We start from the raw sequence: 13,404 nt of genomic DNA, 5'->3' as shown, positions 1-13,404 counted from the left end.
TACCGCATGGCTCAGTACCCTCCAGGAAGGGCTGAGCAGCAAAAGTATTAGTCTCAGATGTTCATACCACATTTTTTTAGCTCTGCCTTTTTATTGTGGTGACACCCCCCCCCACCACCCCCCCCCGCCACCGACAAAACAAAAAAACCCCCAGTGTATCCTTGTGCTGCTGCTGGTCTCCATAACTGTTTGTGTAACACCCTTCAGCTTCCTACCCACCCAGTCCTGCAGCCAGGACTGTTCCCCTGTCTCAAGCTTAAAGTAAAATCTCTTTCAAAGCCCACAAGGAAATACTGGTACGTAGGTAAGGGTAATGGAGGAACGTGATCCTTCATTATTATAGTCATGGTATAGAAAACTTGCATTTAAGACTGCTTTGAAAGCAGTGATTTCGAGGGGCTGCAGCAGTCAAAAGTGTTGACCTACATGAGAAGTGCTGTTGTGTTCATCCAGGTTGTGACAGGGCAGAAGAGCAGCAGCGGTATCATGGAAGATGAAATGTTGATTCTGTGTGCTCTGAAACAAATGTGACAGCTACAAACACTTGCCTTGAAGTCTCATCCTGTGATTTGCTAATAGCAAAAAAAACCAAGCAACAAAACACAACAGGGAAGAGTACCCTTCTAGAAACAAAACCCCTAATCTGCAATACACAGTTGCAGTGTATGAAGTTGGGGTGAGGTAATTTAAGTAAGTGGTGCAAATTAATCCTTTTGGAGGAATGCGTTATTTAAGTCTTTTTTTTTAATTGTACTTTTTTGATCACAGCTTGCAAAACACACTTGTTTGTTGATCTTCAGTAGAAATTATATATATATACATTTGATAAACTATAGAAAGGCCAATCTTTCATGGGTGAATGCATACCTTTGAAAGACACTGAGAAAACATGCATGTACTCGTGCTCTCTTTTATTCTTTCTTTCACTTTTTTTTTCCTTTTTCTATTTCAGATAGCACCCTAGAACTCTAGGAATGAGTATATATGTTTTTGCATGCTATATTGAAACAAAAATATTACTTCATGGATATCACTTTAAATTGAGATTTCTTTGTTTTCCAAAAAGATAAATAGTTAATCACACAAATATATTTGAGATAGTCTCGGATGGACTTACAGGTCCTTGTTCCTCTACATTTAGTAAGAAGGGTATCGGTAATTTGCATGTCTTCAGGTATTAATTACAGGGCAGACACAACACAAGTCAGACAGTACATAGATCCAAAGCTATAAGCTGTACTAAAGTGCATTCACACCTTGATTTCCCCCTTCCCACCCCCCCAGTGTGGGCTTTTGAAATTTTTTAACTGTCCTCCCTTAAGTTTTCCTACTTGTTTACACATCCCCTGTGATCTGAGATACACTGACAGTGCCTGCCTTAGAGATGCTTCTTTGAAATATCAAGTAAAAACAGACTTCTCTTTCTGTAAAATTTGAAAATACAGAATAAAGAAAACTGCAGGGTTAATTTATTCCATATTGGCCCATGAAATTCAAGGGTTAAAAGACAAGATTCATAAAACCACTTTTGTTTTGTACAGAAAATGGACATCTCGACCACATACAGGATTTTACATTTTAAATTTCTTCTTTGCAGTTTGTATCTGTTCAAACTAGGATTAGCACCACAAATCCAGGACCTACTGGGGAAAGTAGACTTCACAGGTAATAAACTGATTATCTGATCATATGTTAGATGGTTGTATCACCCAGTAAATCTGCTAACTTTGTACATATTTTCTATTATGGTCTTTCTCCTCCCACAAGGTTGTTGCGAACACATTCTAATAAAGTAGGGGGGAGGCTGCTGTTTTTAATGAATGTCAGACTGGGAAGGATGAAAGGGGGTGAATTTGCATGGAATACTTGTCATGTCTTAGATTCCTTCAAAATGGGGAGGAAAAACTGCTAAGAAGCCCTGACCACACACACTTTCAAAAACATTGCACCCATATTTATAGGTACAGTGATTCATAAAGAAGTTCTTCGGCTTTTCTTCTAATAATATTTCTTTTTTTTTTAATGTAAACAGAGGAAGAAATCAGCAACATGCGAAAGGAGCTAGAGAAGTATGGCATACAGATGCCATCTTTTAGTAAAATTGGTGGGATTCTGGCCAGTGAATTATCAGTGGATGAAGCTGCATGTAAGTGTGGCTTTTGTTCCGTTTTCTACTGGGTAATTTGACAGAATGCTAACTAAATATTTTCTGTGGTTTAATTCACCATGTTTGGCACCCCTTAATAAATAGCAGGAAAAGCATATAAATTTTCACTGGTTATCATTCTGCATCATTGCTACAAGACTTCTTGCAAGTTTTCAGTCTGCATTCAGTCTGCAGGAGCATCTCTGTTGAACCATAGGAAGTGCTACCAGAAATAAGGATTTCTTACCATTTTTTTGCATGAGTTTAATGTTTTGGTAGCAGGTGCTCCTGCAGAATGATGACTCGATCTCTGTGTGTTCTTCTGCACTGTAGAGGGCTCAGCGGAGATGGCCATGGGAATGTGGTATCTCCTTTGTGCCTCCTTCATGTGTTGTGTTTTTGCAGGAGCCTTGCAGGCTTTCCTCAAACACATCAGGTTGCTTTGTTGGGACAGCAACCTGAGATATTTAAATAAGCTTTTCCTTTTTAGGGAGATTGATGCACAGTTATGGTCCTTTTGAGTCTGATTTGAATAGCCTCCACTCAAAAACATATTTTAATGCTTTTTTGCTGCCCAAGCATATCCATCATAGTACATCTGTTATTTCTCCTTTGGTTTTTTTTTTGATATTTGGGGGGGGGGGGGGGATGTTTGGGTTTTTTGAGGGTTTTTTTGTTTGTTCTGTTTTGGTCGTTTTGGATTTTTGTGGAATGAAGTGACATATTAGAAAAAAAAAACAAAAACACAACCACAAAACAAAAAAATTTGCTTGAACTTAAATGACATGAAACAAAGTGTGTTCACTTCAGTCCACATTTGAGCTCTGGTTATTCTGTTGAAAATCGTAGCCTTTTTCGGACAGCTGTTCTGAAGAACAGAAGGGCTGGCTTGAGTATAATCAATGGATTACAGTGGATCACTGATACAACCCAGTTAACAGTACTGTAGACTGTACATGGGGAGGCAGGGGGAATAAAACTTAATCATAGAATCATAGAATAATTAGGGTTGGAAAGGACCTTAAGATCATCTAGTTCCAGCCCCCCTGCCGTGGGCAGGGACACCTCACACTAAACCGTATCACCCAAGGCCTCATCCAACCTGGCCTTGAACACTGCCAGGGATGGAGCATTCACAACCTCCCTGGGCAACCCATTCCAGTGCCTCACCACCCTAACAGGAAAGAATTTCCTTCTTATATCCAATCTAAACTTCCACTGTTTAAGTTTGAACCCGTTACCCCTTGTCCTATCACTACAGTCCCCGGTGAATAGTCCCTCCCCAGCATCTCTATAGGCCCCCTTCAGATACTGGTCGGAGCAATCCCAGGCACAGCTACAGGCTGGGCAGAGAAGAGATTCAGAGCAGCCCTGTGGAGAAGGACTTGGGGTGTTGGTTGATAAGAAAATGAACATGAGCTGGCTGCAGTGTGCGCTTACAGCCCAGAAAGCCAACTGTATCCTGGGCTGCATCAAAAGGAGCATGACCAGCAGGTTAAAGGAGGTGATCCTGTCCCTCTATTCTGCTCTTGTGAGACCTCACCTGGAGTATTGTGTGCAGTTCTGGTGTCCTCAACATAAAAAGGACATGGAATTATAATATTACGTTCCATTGAAAGTTGTTAAACCTTGCAAAGTAGAATAATTGAAACACGCTGATTTATGATGTTACTTACTGCGCTGAGATTTCCAGACCTTAACTTAAAACGCACTTTCTCACATTGATTTGCATTGCCTGTGTTGTATATTTTGGAAACTGCTATAGCTCAGTATATGCATGCTTCTGTAAAGCTAGCTCTTAAAACAATATCTTTAGAAGTGAGGGTAGTTTGTCTCTTGTTTTTAGCAAATTTTCAGAGATATAATGACTACCAAGCACTTTTCTAGGGAGCTGCCTTCCGCCTCTGAAGATGAAAGGGCTGCAACTTCCTTTTTTGAAAGCTTATTATAGAATGCGTAGGATTTCCTTTAACTTCTGAAGTGTTTTCAGTCTCCATAGAAAAGCAGGGTTTCCTGATGTTGTTTCTGTCCCTTTGGGCAAGGGTTGTGCTGTAGATAACAGGCACTGCCCCAGCACAGGAAACATCTGCTTTGGGAACCCTCAAGCGGCTAGTGAGGTTAAATGTGGAGGTCCTACTGGAAGAAAGGGTCTACCACTCTGCTTCTGAAATGGAATAAGTAAAAGGAGATATGAAATGAAACCACTGATTACTCATGCTATGCTGTCAGCAATAGTAGAAATCAGTGCAAAAAGTAGGCTTAAGCTCTTTCAAAGCAAGCTTATTTATAACTCTCACCATTATCCCATCCCTGCAGACTACTTATTTAAGTCGAATCAGGCTTCTCACAGCTTCTCTTGATAGCTGGGTTCACAATATTCACCAATACCTCTTCATATCTCTCCTAATCTTGAAGCTGTCTTTTGACTACTTTTTGGTATCTCCACTTACATCAGTAAGGCCTCTTCTGCAACTGTGGAAGAGATTATATCCTTCCTATGTGTTTTATTATACGGGGATGTAAGGGTGATATGTGTGTCTAAGAATGGCAGTTGTTTTGGCCCCTTGAAGTTGACCTGGGTCTTTATAGAATCATAGAATACTCCAAGTTAGAAGGAACCCATAAGGATCATCGAGTGTAATTCCCTGCTCCTTGGGGCACAACCTAAAACTGAAACATATGACTCAGAGCATTGTTCAGATAGTCCTTGAACTCTGACAGGTTTGACGCTGTGACCACTTTCCTGGGGAGTCTGTTCCAGCAACCAGCCACCCTCTCAGTGAAGAATCTTTCCCTAATGTCCAGTCTGAACTTCCTCTGTTTGTAAAGTTCAGTGTCAAAGGAACCAGTGTGTGTGTCTCTGCTTGTTTGTCTTCCACTGTGCCAGCTGCTTATGTTTCCCATGTGATGCTGTGGTAAACTGAGATAAAGCAAAATCATTTTAGACCAACTTTATAGCATGAATTTAATGCTAAGCAATGGATTATCCACCAAGAGCTAGGCAAGTTGTCCAGTAACTGCCTTCTATGATAATGTATAGCTTGACTTCATGTTTTTTCATGTCTAAGGGAAATACTAGGAATGGGGTGTTTGAAGGGGAATATGCATTTTTTTTAATATATATTAAACACTCAATTCAAATAAATCAGAAGAAGCAGTGATAGTTTTGAATGTGTTTTACTTCCTGAAATTTAATTGTGCTTTTCATTTCAGTGCATGCAGCAGTAATAGCAATTAACGAAGCTATTGAGAAGGGAATAGCTGAGCAAACCATTGTAACTCTGAGGAACCCAAATGCAATGTTGCTAAATGTGGATGAAGAACTTGCACAAGACTATCAGAATGAACTCTTCGAAGCTAAAAGAAGAAAAGAATCAAATGCAAGACTTAAGGTAGTGGTATTTTATTTGCACTCCTAGTATACATACATGTTCCTTCATGTTGCTTGTCATTTTGTAGTATTACTGTTTTAAAAATTAACTTAATCATAATAGAGCAATTAGAAAAAAACACTTTTAAACTAAAAAAGATGAATAATATTAATGCAACAAGCTGGCAGCCAATTTTTTAAGACTATGATTAATAAGAGTATGATGTAGCTTATCTTCAACCAAAGTAAAAATTACTGGAAGACTAAAGTCAAAAAGGACTGGTTTTCTTCTATTGGCTGCTTTAGAAGTAAAATTAAAACAAAACAAAAATCTGTTTAAAAAGTTGCAAAAACAATTATATCTTTTTTGAGTGTGAAGTATAACCTCTGCCACAGATCTTTAATGTGGAATTATTTGCTTTGTTTTTTACTTGAGAGATAATGCTTTCTGTAGTTGAAAAATACTACACTATATTTACATGGCTATTTTACAGGAAGCAAAAAAATGCTTTAAATTCTGCTCAGCAAGTTACTGCAAAGTGCTAATTTGTTTAGTTCCTGTGGTTGACAAATTCCTTTACAAATACATGCAGCAAATATTTCAGCTGATAAGAGTTTTAATGACTCCTGCTAATAGCTTTTCTCTCTGTAAAGTTTTTGCCTGTACTAGCAGCAGTTTTGTTTTCTAGAATGGCACAATCTCTGAAGAAGAGAGAGATGTCTACGAGGAGCTGCTGACACAAGCTGAGATTCAAGGCAATATCAATAAGATAAACAGTAAGCTGTTCTGGATCACAGAAGTGTGCACATAACTCGGGATCTCTCAGATTCCAGCTGAATGTGACCTGAATCCACGTGAACAAACAAAATATTTCTATGGAATATTATAAAATACGCAGAAGTAGCTTATGTCTGTCTACAACAGCGTTTTCTTGCTGCTCCTTCTTTACTGATCTTTTGGGGGACTAATGGTCTGGGTTTCTGGGTTTTGCTGTAAGAAGTCCTCAGTTCACACTCAAATCATTCATTGCCTGCCCTGTTTCCTTACATTTGAGTTCCTTTTATGTGCAGAATACTGTAAATTTTGACCCCCTTTTCTATATAGAGCCAAAATTAGTTCATAACCTTCCAGTAAGCTGTGGTTGAAGCCCTCACAGACAGGCTTGCAAAGAGCCAGAGACTCCTTTTGTAGGATTAGTCTTGAAACAGATAATCCTCTGCTGGATAAAGATTGCCACTCTAGCTGGCTTTTACAAGAAGTGAGATGCTGACAGCAATGAAATTTTATTTTTCACAAAAGCATATTTGCTGTTTATAAGCATTGTTTTCATTTCAGTTCACATAGCTTTAGTCCAAGTGAATGAGGCTATTGACCAGCAAGATGAAGTGGCACTGATGGCAGGTTTGAACGGCCCTGCTCTGAGCCTACTTGAAGTTCTGCCACAAAATTCCTCATGGTACCTAATGCAATTGTGCAATTCTAAAGAACAGAAAATGCAGGTAATGGAATGGAATAGTACGACACATCAGCTTGGTTTTGGTTTTTTTTTTCTTAGCAGATTTTAATCCACAGAAAGATTACCTTTACTCTGCCTTCAGCATCACTTATGAAACAGCTTTATAGAAGTTTTTGAATAACTGATGTACTAATCAACACTGAAGCAGCTGCATTTGCTCTAAAGAGCGTGATGCCTTTTTAAGTAGTTACTAAGATATAAGAAGAAAATATATAGCATGCAACCCCTAATACTATGTTTGATTTGAAAATCAGTTAAACTTGAGTACATCCAAAGGCAATATTGAATCACTAATGGCAAATGAAAGAATTGGTTTTAAGGAGATTTTATTGGGTTTTAAGGAGAAAAGACATCATTCTGAGCAAGATAAAAATCACAGGGAAAGACTAATTCTGTATTTACTATGTGTTTGATGCACAGGGGATAGTACAATCAAATCCCAGTGTCCCATCAAGGGGTTTTATCCCTTATCTTCCATCAAACTTAAAAGAGTAACTAATTTTTTTTTTTTTTTTCTGATCTGTTAGATAGCAGGGGTTCCAAATATGCTCGACAAAAGTGAAATTCAGAATGAAGTTAGTGTTGCCAATGCGGAAGCTGAGGCTCACAAGCTTAGTGAGTAACTTTTAATACTCAATTTTTACCATCACCACTTAATTATGCTAATCTGATTAACTGGACCCACCATTTCTGGGTGAAACAAGGTTTCTCAAACAGAAGAAATGCTTTGCATTTTATTTTTGAAACTGTTCTCAGTGTCATGATTTCCAAGCCATCAATCTGTGCCACATTGGATATACTCTTATCTGAGGTAGCTAACAATTTTTTCTTTGAATAACTTGAGCCACTAGTAAACACATTGGCTAAAACTGAAGACAGTGCACAGCTTGATGTCTTGAACAAATATTTACCAGTGTAATCCTCATTTGGGAGTGATGAACATCCATGTATAATTAAAACAGAATGACCACATGGAAGAATATTTTGCAATCACATCACAGAGGAAAACTTTTCTCAGTTTTAGACACACTTACCTGTCTAATCTGTTCTTACCCTGCTAAGAATGTCACAAGACAAGTTATAGTTTCTAAAGAAAATATAGTTAAAGGGGATCTAAATTTGCAGTGCATGTATTGTTGCTTTTGACTGGAATCTTCTTTGCTAGGAAGTTCAGCTTTCATCAAACTGCTACATCTGGGCATGGCTTAGTGGCTGTTTTGTTTCTGGTGGTATTTCCAGTGCTTTCAATCCAAGCTGATTGTTTTTGTAATGTGACTGAAAGGCTGTCCTGTGAAGTCCATATAAGCCAGAAGAGAAGTTTGACTTGTTACGTCAAATGTTAGCCTATTTTAGACTGTTTAGACATGGTGAGCAGTACTTTTTCTAGAAGAGTGGCTCCTTGGTAAAGGAAATGAGAAGGGAAAATGTGATGTATGAAAATCAGTAACAGTGATCTGGAGACCAACATATTTCTTATGTTTGGTTTGAAAAGGAAAAAACAGTGGGTTTTGTTATTGGAATGTAAACAATGTAAATTCTATTTCGCAAATTGCATGCTCTGTTCCTGAATTAGAAATCATTAGCTTGGTTATTTACTGAGAGCTTGTCTAGTCCATTTGTGGACTCTGACTCTTTTTCTCTTTGCATTTTTCTCTCAAAAAAAGCATGCACGCTGTAGCTTTGAGTCCTTTTTCCTTTTTGTAACCTCGGGAAAAGCCAACAGTGAGGACCTTCAAGAGCAACGTGGCCCTATATGACCAAGAGGCTTGTTTAGGTGGGCCTGGTTGCATAGAAAGGTTTTCAGCATTTTTGTGTCATATAACAAGATCTGAGTGTTGCTGCATACATGAACTGTGGATGGTGTCTGCTGTACAAGCAGTCTTGTACAGACTTAAGCAGTCAGTAGTGACTGAAAACATTCCCTGGATGATAGTGTACAGAAAATCCGTAAGATAAGGGAGGAGATGGAAATTACACTTGTAATTGTCATTCTTTACCACATACAGTCTAACCGTCAAGGTTGATTCCCTTTGTGCAAGACCAGAGCAGTGCCTTGTACAATGTGTTCCTGGGTGTGTCCTGGCCTGGGTTTCTTCAAAGTTGACTCTAGGTGTGCAATTACAGTGGCTATGCCTAAGCTAAGGACTTTTGTAAGGTTTCTGCAGTTGCCCAACTGGAAGGTGTTTTTTGGCGTTTTTCTGCTAGGTGCAAACATCTGCTGAAGTCAGTTCAGCAAAAAGCAAGCCAGGTGAATTATTCAGGTGCTGAAAAGAGTAGCGCTTGTACTCCTCTGTGGTGGTCTGTTTGATTTTAAATCTGAATTGTAGAGAAGGGGAAAATTCCCAGATGGTAGTGCTTGTGAGGGCTGATCTTCCATGCTGGTTGACAAGCAAAGAAGAGATGGCAGGAACAGGAAGTCCTAGAAGCCATAGCATGTGGTTTTCCCTTCGTTCAGCTACTGAAATTCCCAAACACCCAACATATGGCTGATTTCAACCAGGCTTCCTGAAATGGACAATAAGATGTCTTTGTTACAGTACAGGTTTGTTCTAGCTAGCTGAGTTAGGTCCTGATGAAGAGAGGATTCGAGGGAGGAACACAGTGCAGAAGGAAAGGGTCTTTAGGGGTGAAGCAAGACTGGGGCACTGGAGCTGACATACCCAGCAGTACCTGCCACATGCAAAGCCAGGAGGGATGTTAGGGCTTTCTGTGTGCTAGGATGGGGTCAGCTCCTTGTTTTGGGTTAAAGGTAGAATAAGCAGCCGCTAATACCTAAAAGTCCAGACACTTCAAAGTCCTCCAGCCAATTATTTGCTGCATACCTTTCAACAGACACTGTTTTTGCAGCATTCAGCAGTTGTGTCTTGAAGAATCTCACACAAATGTATCTGGTTTTTCTCTAATGACAGCAAACTATATTCTTTGGAATAACCTAGTTGTCATCTACATGGCATAAAGAGCAAATTGTATATGAAAATTAATAGGCTTTTCTTTCCCTGCTGTTCTCTAGAACTTATAGCAGTTGACAATATCAATACTACAATTCGTAACTGTGATCCTAGTAAAACACTGGTTGCACTGATGAAACCGGAGGCGCAGCTGCCTGTTGTTCACTCATTTGCTGCTGTTTTCTATCAGACTGAGCTGTTCAACCTCCAACAACAGAATGCTGTGGTAAGAGTGAAAAGTTTGAACTGCTTGCTGATGTTATGTAGTCAAACCATGAAAGAGCACAAACATAGCATGTTGTTGTGTAAAATCAAACTTGATTCTATTGCCGTAGTGTTACATATTGCATGAATGGGTCTGGTTGAATAGGCAATATTGAATCACAAAATTAATTTTTTGACACTTTGCTCTGACTGAGCTCTTGTGTTGCAACAAATCAACTGACTTTTTTTTTAATTGTTGCATGCCCTTAATGAGGACTAACTCTGTTATACTGTATTTATTGTAAATACACTATGTAGTGTAGAAAAGTAATCCTCTGCAATAAGAGTAAGACCAAAATAGATGGGACTGTGGCCCAAAGGAAGAAAAGTCTGAAGAGTTGTGTAGCAAACCCAGTAAGCTCTACCACCAGTGCTGTGTTAACCTGACATGCCTGTGAGTAGGAAATTTGTCAGGCTTATTAAATCAAGTCCATCTCCTTGATGGTATCTAAACTGTGTAACTCAAATTCGTTACACTACTTACTTAGCTTCCTGACTGTGGTACATTATTGTCCTACAGAACTACCTGGCACATGATGAACTGTCTATTGCAGTAGAAATGTTGTCAGCTGTTGTGTTGCTAAACCAGGCCTTGGAAAATAAGGACCTCCTAATGATAAAGAATCATCTCAGAACCCCATGTATTGGCTTCAATAATCTGGAAGAGGAAAACTTTCAACGGTAAAGGCTCATTTTGTCTTGACTGGATGTCTAGTGACATGGTTTAGTGATGAACTTGGCAGTCTTGGGTCAATGGTTGGACTTGATGATCTTAAAGGTCTTTTCCAACCTAGTTTATTTTATGATTCTATAACTTGGCAACTTTTGCAAAAGGATAAGTAAACATTTTACTAGGTGGGCTGTCCTGTGTTATGCTGTGAATGAAGCTGAAAGAGCTGCAAGATAAACAGCTGTGTTATAAGTTAATGAGGCATCACATGACAATTGCTGAACCAGCTGTGTCTGTAAGTATAAGAAATTACACTCCCTCAGATGTTTGAGTGCAGAGGACTTGAAGTGCAGGGAAGATACCTTCCAAATGCAAACGTTAAGATCCGACAAGAATTTTTGTAGACACTAAGACATGAACAAACTGTAGCTGGAAACTGTTAATCAGTAACCTCTCTGCAATACTGGAAGATGATCTTTGGAATGAGGTAGTGTTCAATGCTTTAAGGTTCAGGAGGGCCCTTAAACCATGGCTGACTTGGATTTTGTGGTTTTGTTGGGGCTTTTTTGCTTGAGAGCTGCAAAGGTCTTGAAAAAATTAGCAGAGTTTTGCTTGCTAAAAAGCTGAGTACACTGCTGTGGCACATGTGCATGTTTAAAATTGAGTTATAACCTTCACTCAGCTGCCAGCTGCCTGCACTGCCACATGCCTGACTTGTCACAGCCATGTGCTGTTATCTCTCCATTCTTTTGTGTACCTGCGAAAACTATCAGGCAACACTGATATGTGTGAGACATGAGCTCCCAGAGTGTGGGGGAGAGTATGGGGACATAGGACAGTTCTTGCTTCTCCATCACAGGTAGGGAAAACCTCCATGTGCTGCTGGAAGACATTATGAGGCAGAAGGGGCAGTAGTGGCCCTTAAGGGGACAGGAAACTGAGAGTGACCCTTGCTTAGGTGTCTTAGAGCACGAAGGAGGGCAGTCAGGATAGGAATAAGAGGCCAGTGTTTTGGTTAGAGGGAGCAGAGTGCCATAAGATGAAGCAAAATTAATTTGCCACTTGGCTTCTGCTAATGTGAGGTGGTGCTTGTAAGAAAAGCAACATTACAAATACAGTAAGCAGGCCCCATAAAGAAATAGGCCCCAAAGTGCCCAAGTGCAGCATTTCTGGCTGGTGTTACTATGACCTGACCTTTCAGACTAAGCTGCCAGTCAATGTGAATGAAGTACTAGGAATTAGTTGGACTAGAGAATAAAATTCTGATGTCATTATGTAAATGTACTGCCAACCATACACTGAGTATTGCAGGAAGCTTTACACAATACCCAAAGGATTACAGCAGAGCTAGAAAAAATTCAGTGAGGGAGATGGTGTTCAATGGCTTTCTACCAGAAGTCATGAACTTGTTAAAAATGTGTCACCTAAAAGTGAGAATTCAGGGGAAATATGACATAGGTCTGCAAAAGCATGTGTGTTGTGGGGCAGGCTGATAAATGTTGCTATTTTCTTTTATAACTCTAGCTTTCATTTTCTTTTGAGAATTGGAGCAAGAAAAGATTGGACACTATCAAATATCAAGTTTAAAATTTACATAAGGAACTGCCATCTCACAAAACACTTAAATAGTGCTTAGAGGACCTTGAGCTGTAGGGGAGAGAGGCATCATTTTTTTATACCCTTCCTCTGCCTATAGTCCATCATCCTCCACATGGAGGGATCATGGAGGTTGCATGGAGGTTGCAGGAGGTTGCAGGAGGACCTTGAGCTGTAGGGGAGAGAGGCACCATTTTTTTATACCCTTCCTCTGCCTATAGTCCATCATCCTCCACATGGAGGGATCATGGAGGTTGCAGGCGGTTGCAGGAGGACCTTGAGCTGTAGGGGAGAGAGGCATCATTTTTTTATACCCTTCCTCTGCCTATAGTCCATCATCCTCCACATGGAGGGATCATGGAGGTTGCAGGAGGTGCTGCTGCCTCATACTGGGGCTGGAATTCTGTTTGTTGACTTTGTGTCAAGAAGCCAACCATAGTTTCTCCTAGATTTATCTGTAGTACCATGCAGCAAAGTGTATGCCCAGCCTGGGTATTATCATCATCCCCTGTTGTCAAGTAAAGTGCTCTGAAGTAGTGTACAGGGCCATTTTTTCAGATGCATATGTTGAACAAGCAAGGAAGATTGCATGCGTGTGTAATTTATGGCAAGAGATGAGTTTGTCTGAAATTCATTCATTGAAAAAAATACTAGGCACTAAATGATGGATGATACATCTGACTAATTCTTCATGGCAGTTTATCTTGTGTATGAAATACACTTATGTATTTTATATCTTCTTATAGTTACGCTGATACACTATTGTCTATTAAGTCAGAGGCTTCATCTCAAGGCCAAGATTATTTAAGCTGGAATGATATCCAGAACTGCATTGACATGGTTAATATGCAAATTAAAGAAGAAAATGAAAGTAAGTAATTTTGCCTCTACGT

At 39.6% G+C, this 13,404-nt stretch overlaps 1 protein-coding gene and 1 long non-coding RNA gene across 5 annotated transcripts in view; one reads left to right on the top strand and one right to left on the bottom strand.

Annotated features, from left to right (window-relative positions):
* Positions 1–13,404, bottom strand: part of LOC134160439 (uncharacterized) — a 456,110-nt gene that overhangs the window by 233,237 nt on the left and 209,469 nt on the right. The window lies entirely within an intron of this gene.
* The window catches only part of IQGAP2 (IQ motif containing GTPase activating protein 2), a 124,990-nt gene that overhangs the window by 69,133 nt on the left and 42,453 nt on the right, over positions 1–13,404 (top strand). Inside the window, exons 6-14 of one of the 4 annotated variants that reach the window (XM_062612363.1) lie at positions 1,598–1,665; positions 2,033–2,146; positions 5,360–5,538; positions 6,206–6,293; positions 6,853–7,016; positions 7,561–7,648; positions 10,044–10,207; positions 10,766–10,926; positions 13,258–13,382. In XM_062612363.1, the coding sequence (XP_062468347.1) occupies positions 1,598–1,665; positions 2,033–2,146; positions 5,360–5,538; positions 6,206–6,293; positions 6,853–7,016; positions 7,561–7,648; positions 10,044–10,207; positions 10,766–10,926; positions 13,258–13,382 (1,151 nt within the window). The remainder of the gene's footprint in view (positions 1–1,597; positions 1,666–2,032; positions 2,147–5,359; positions 5,539–6,205; positions 6,294–6,852; positions 7,017–7,560; positions 7,649–10,043; positions 10,208–10,765; positions 10,927–13,257; positions 13,383–13,404) is intronic. The other 3 variants (XM_062612364.1, XM_062612365.1, XM_062612366.1) reach the window with 3 other exon arrangements.

The sequence above is a fragment of the Pezoporus occidentalis genome, unplaced genomic scaffold (genome assembly GCF_034315485.1).
Source record: "Pezoporus occidentalis ecotype Australia unplaced genomic scaffold, CSIRO_AGI_Poc_V1 ctg16, whole genome shotgun sequence".
NCBI lineage: Eukaryota > Metazoa > Chordata > Aves > Psittaciformes > Psittacidae > Pezoporus > Pezoporus occidentalis.
Note: the sequence above shows the minus strand (reverse complement) of the source record. Positions and strands in the feature narration are given on the sequence as shown.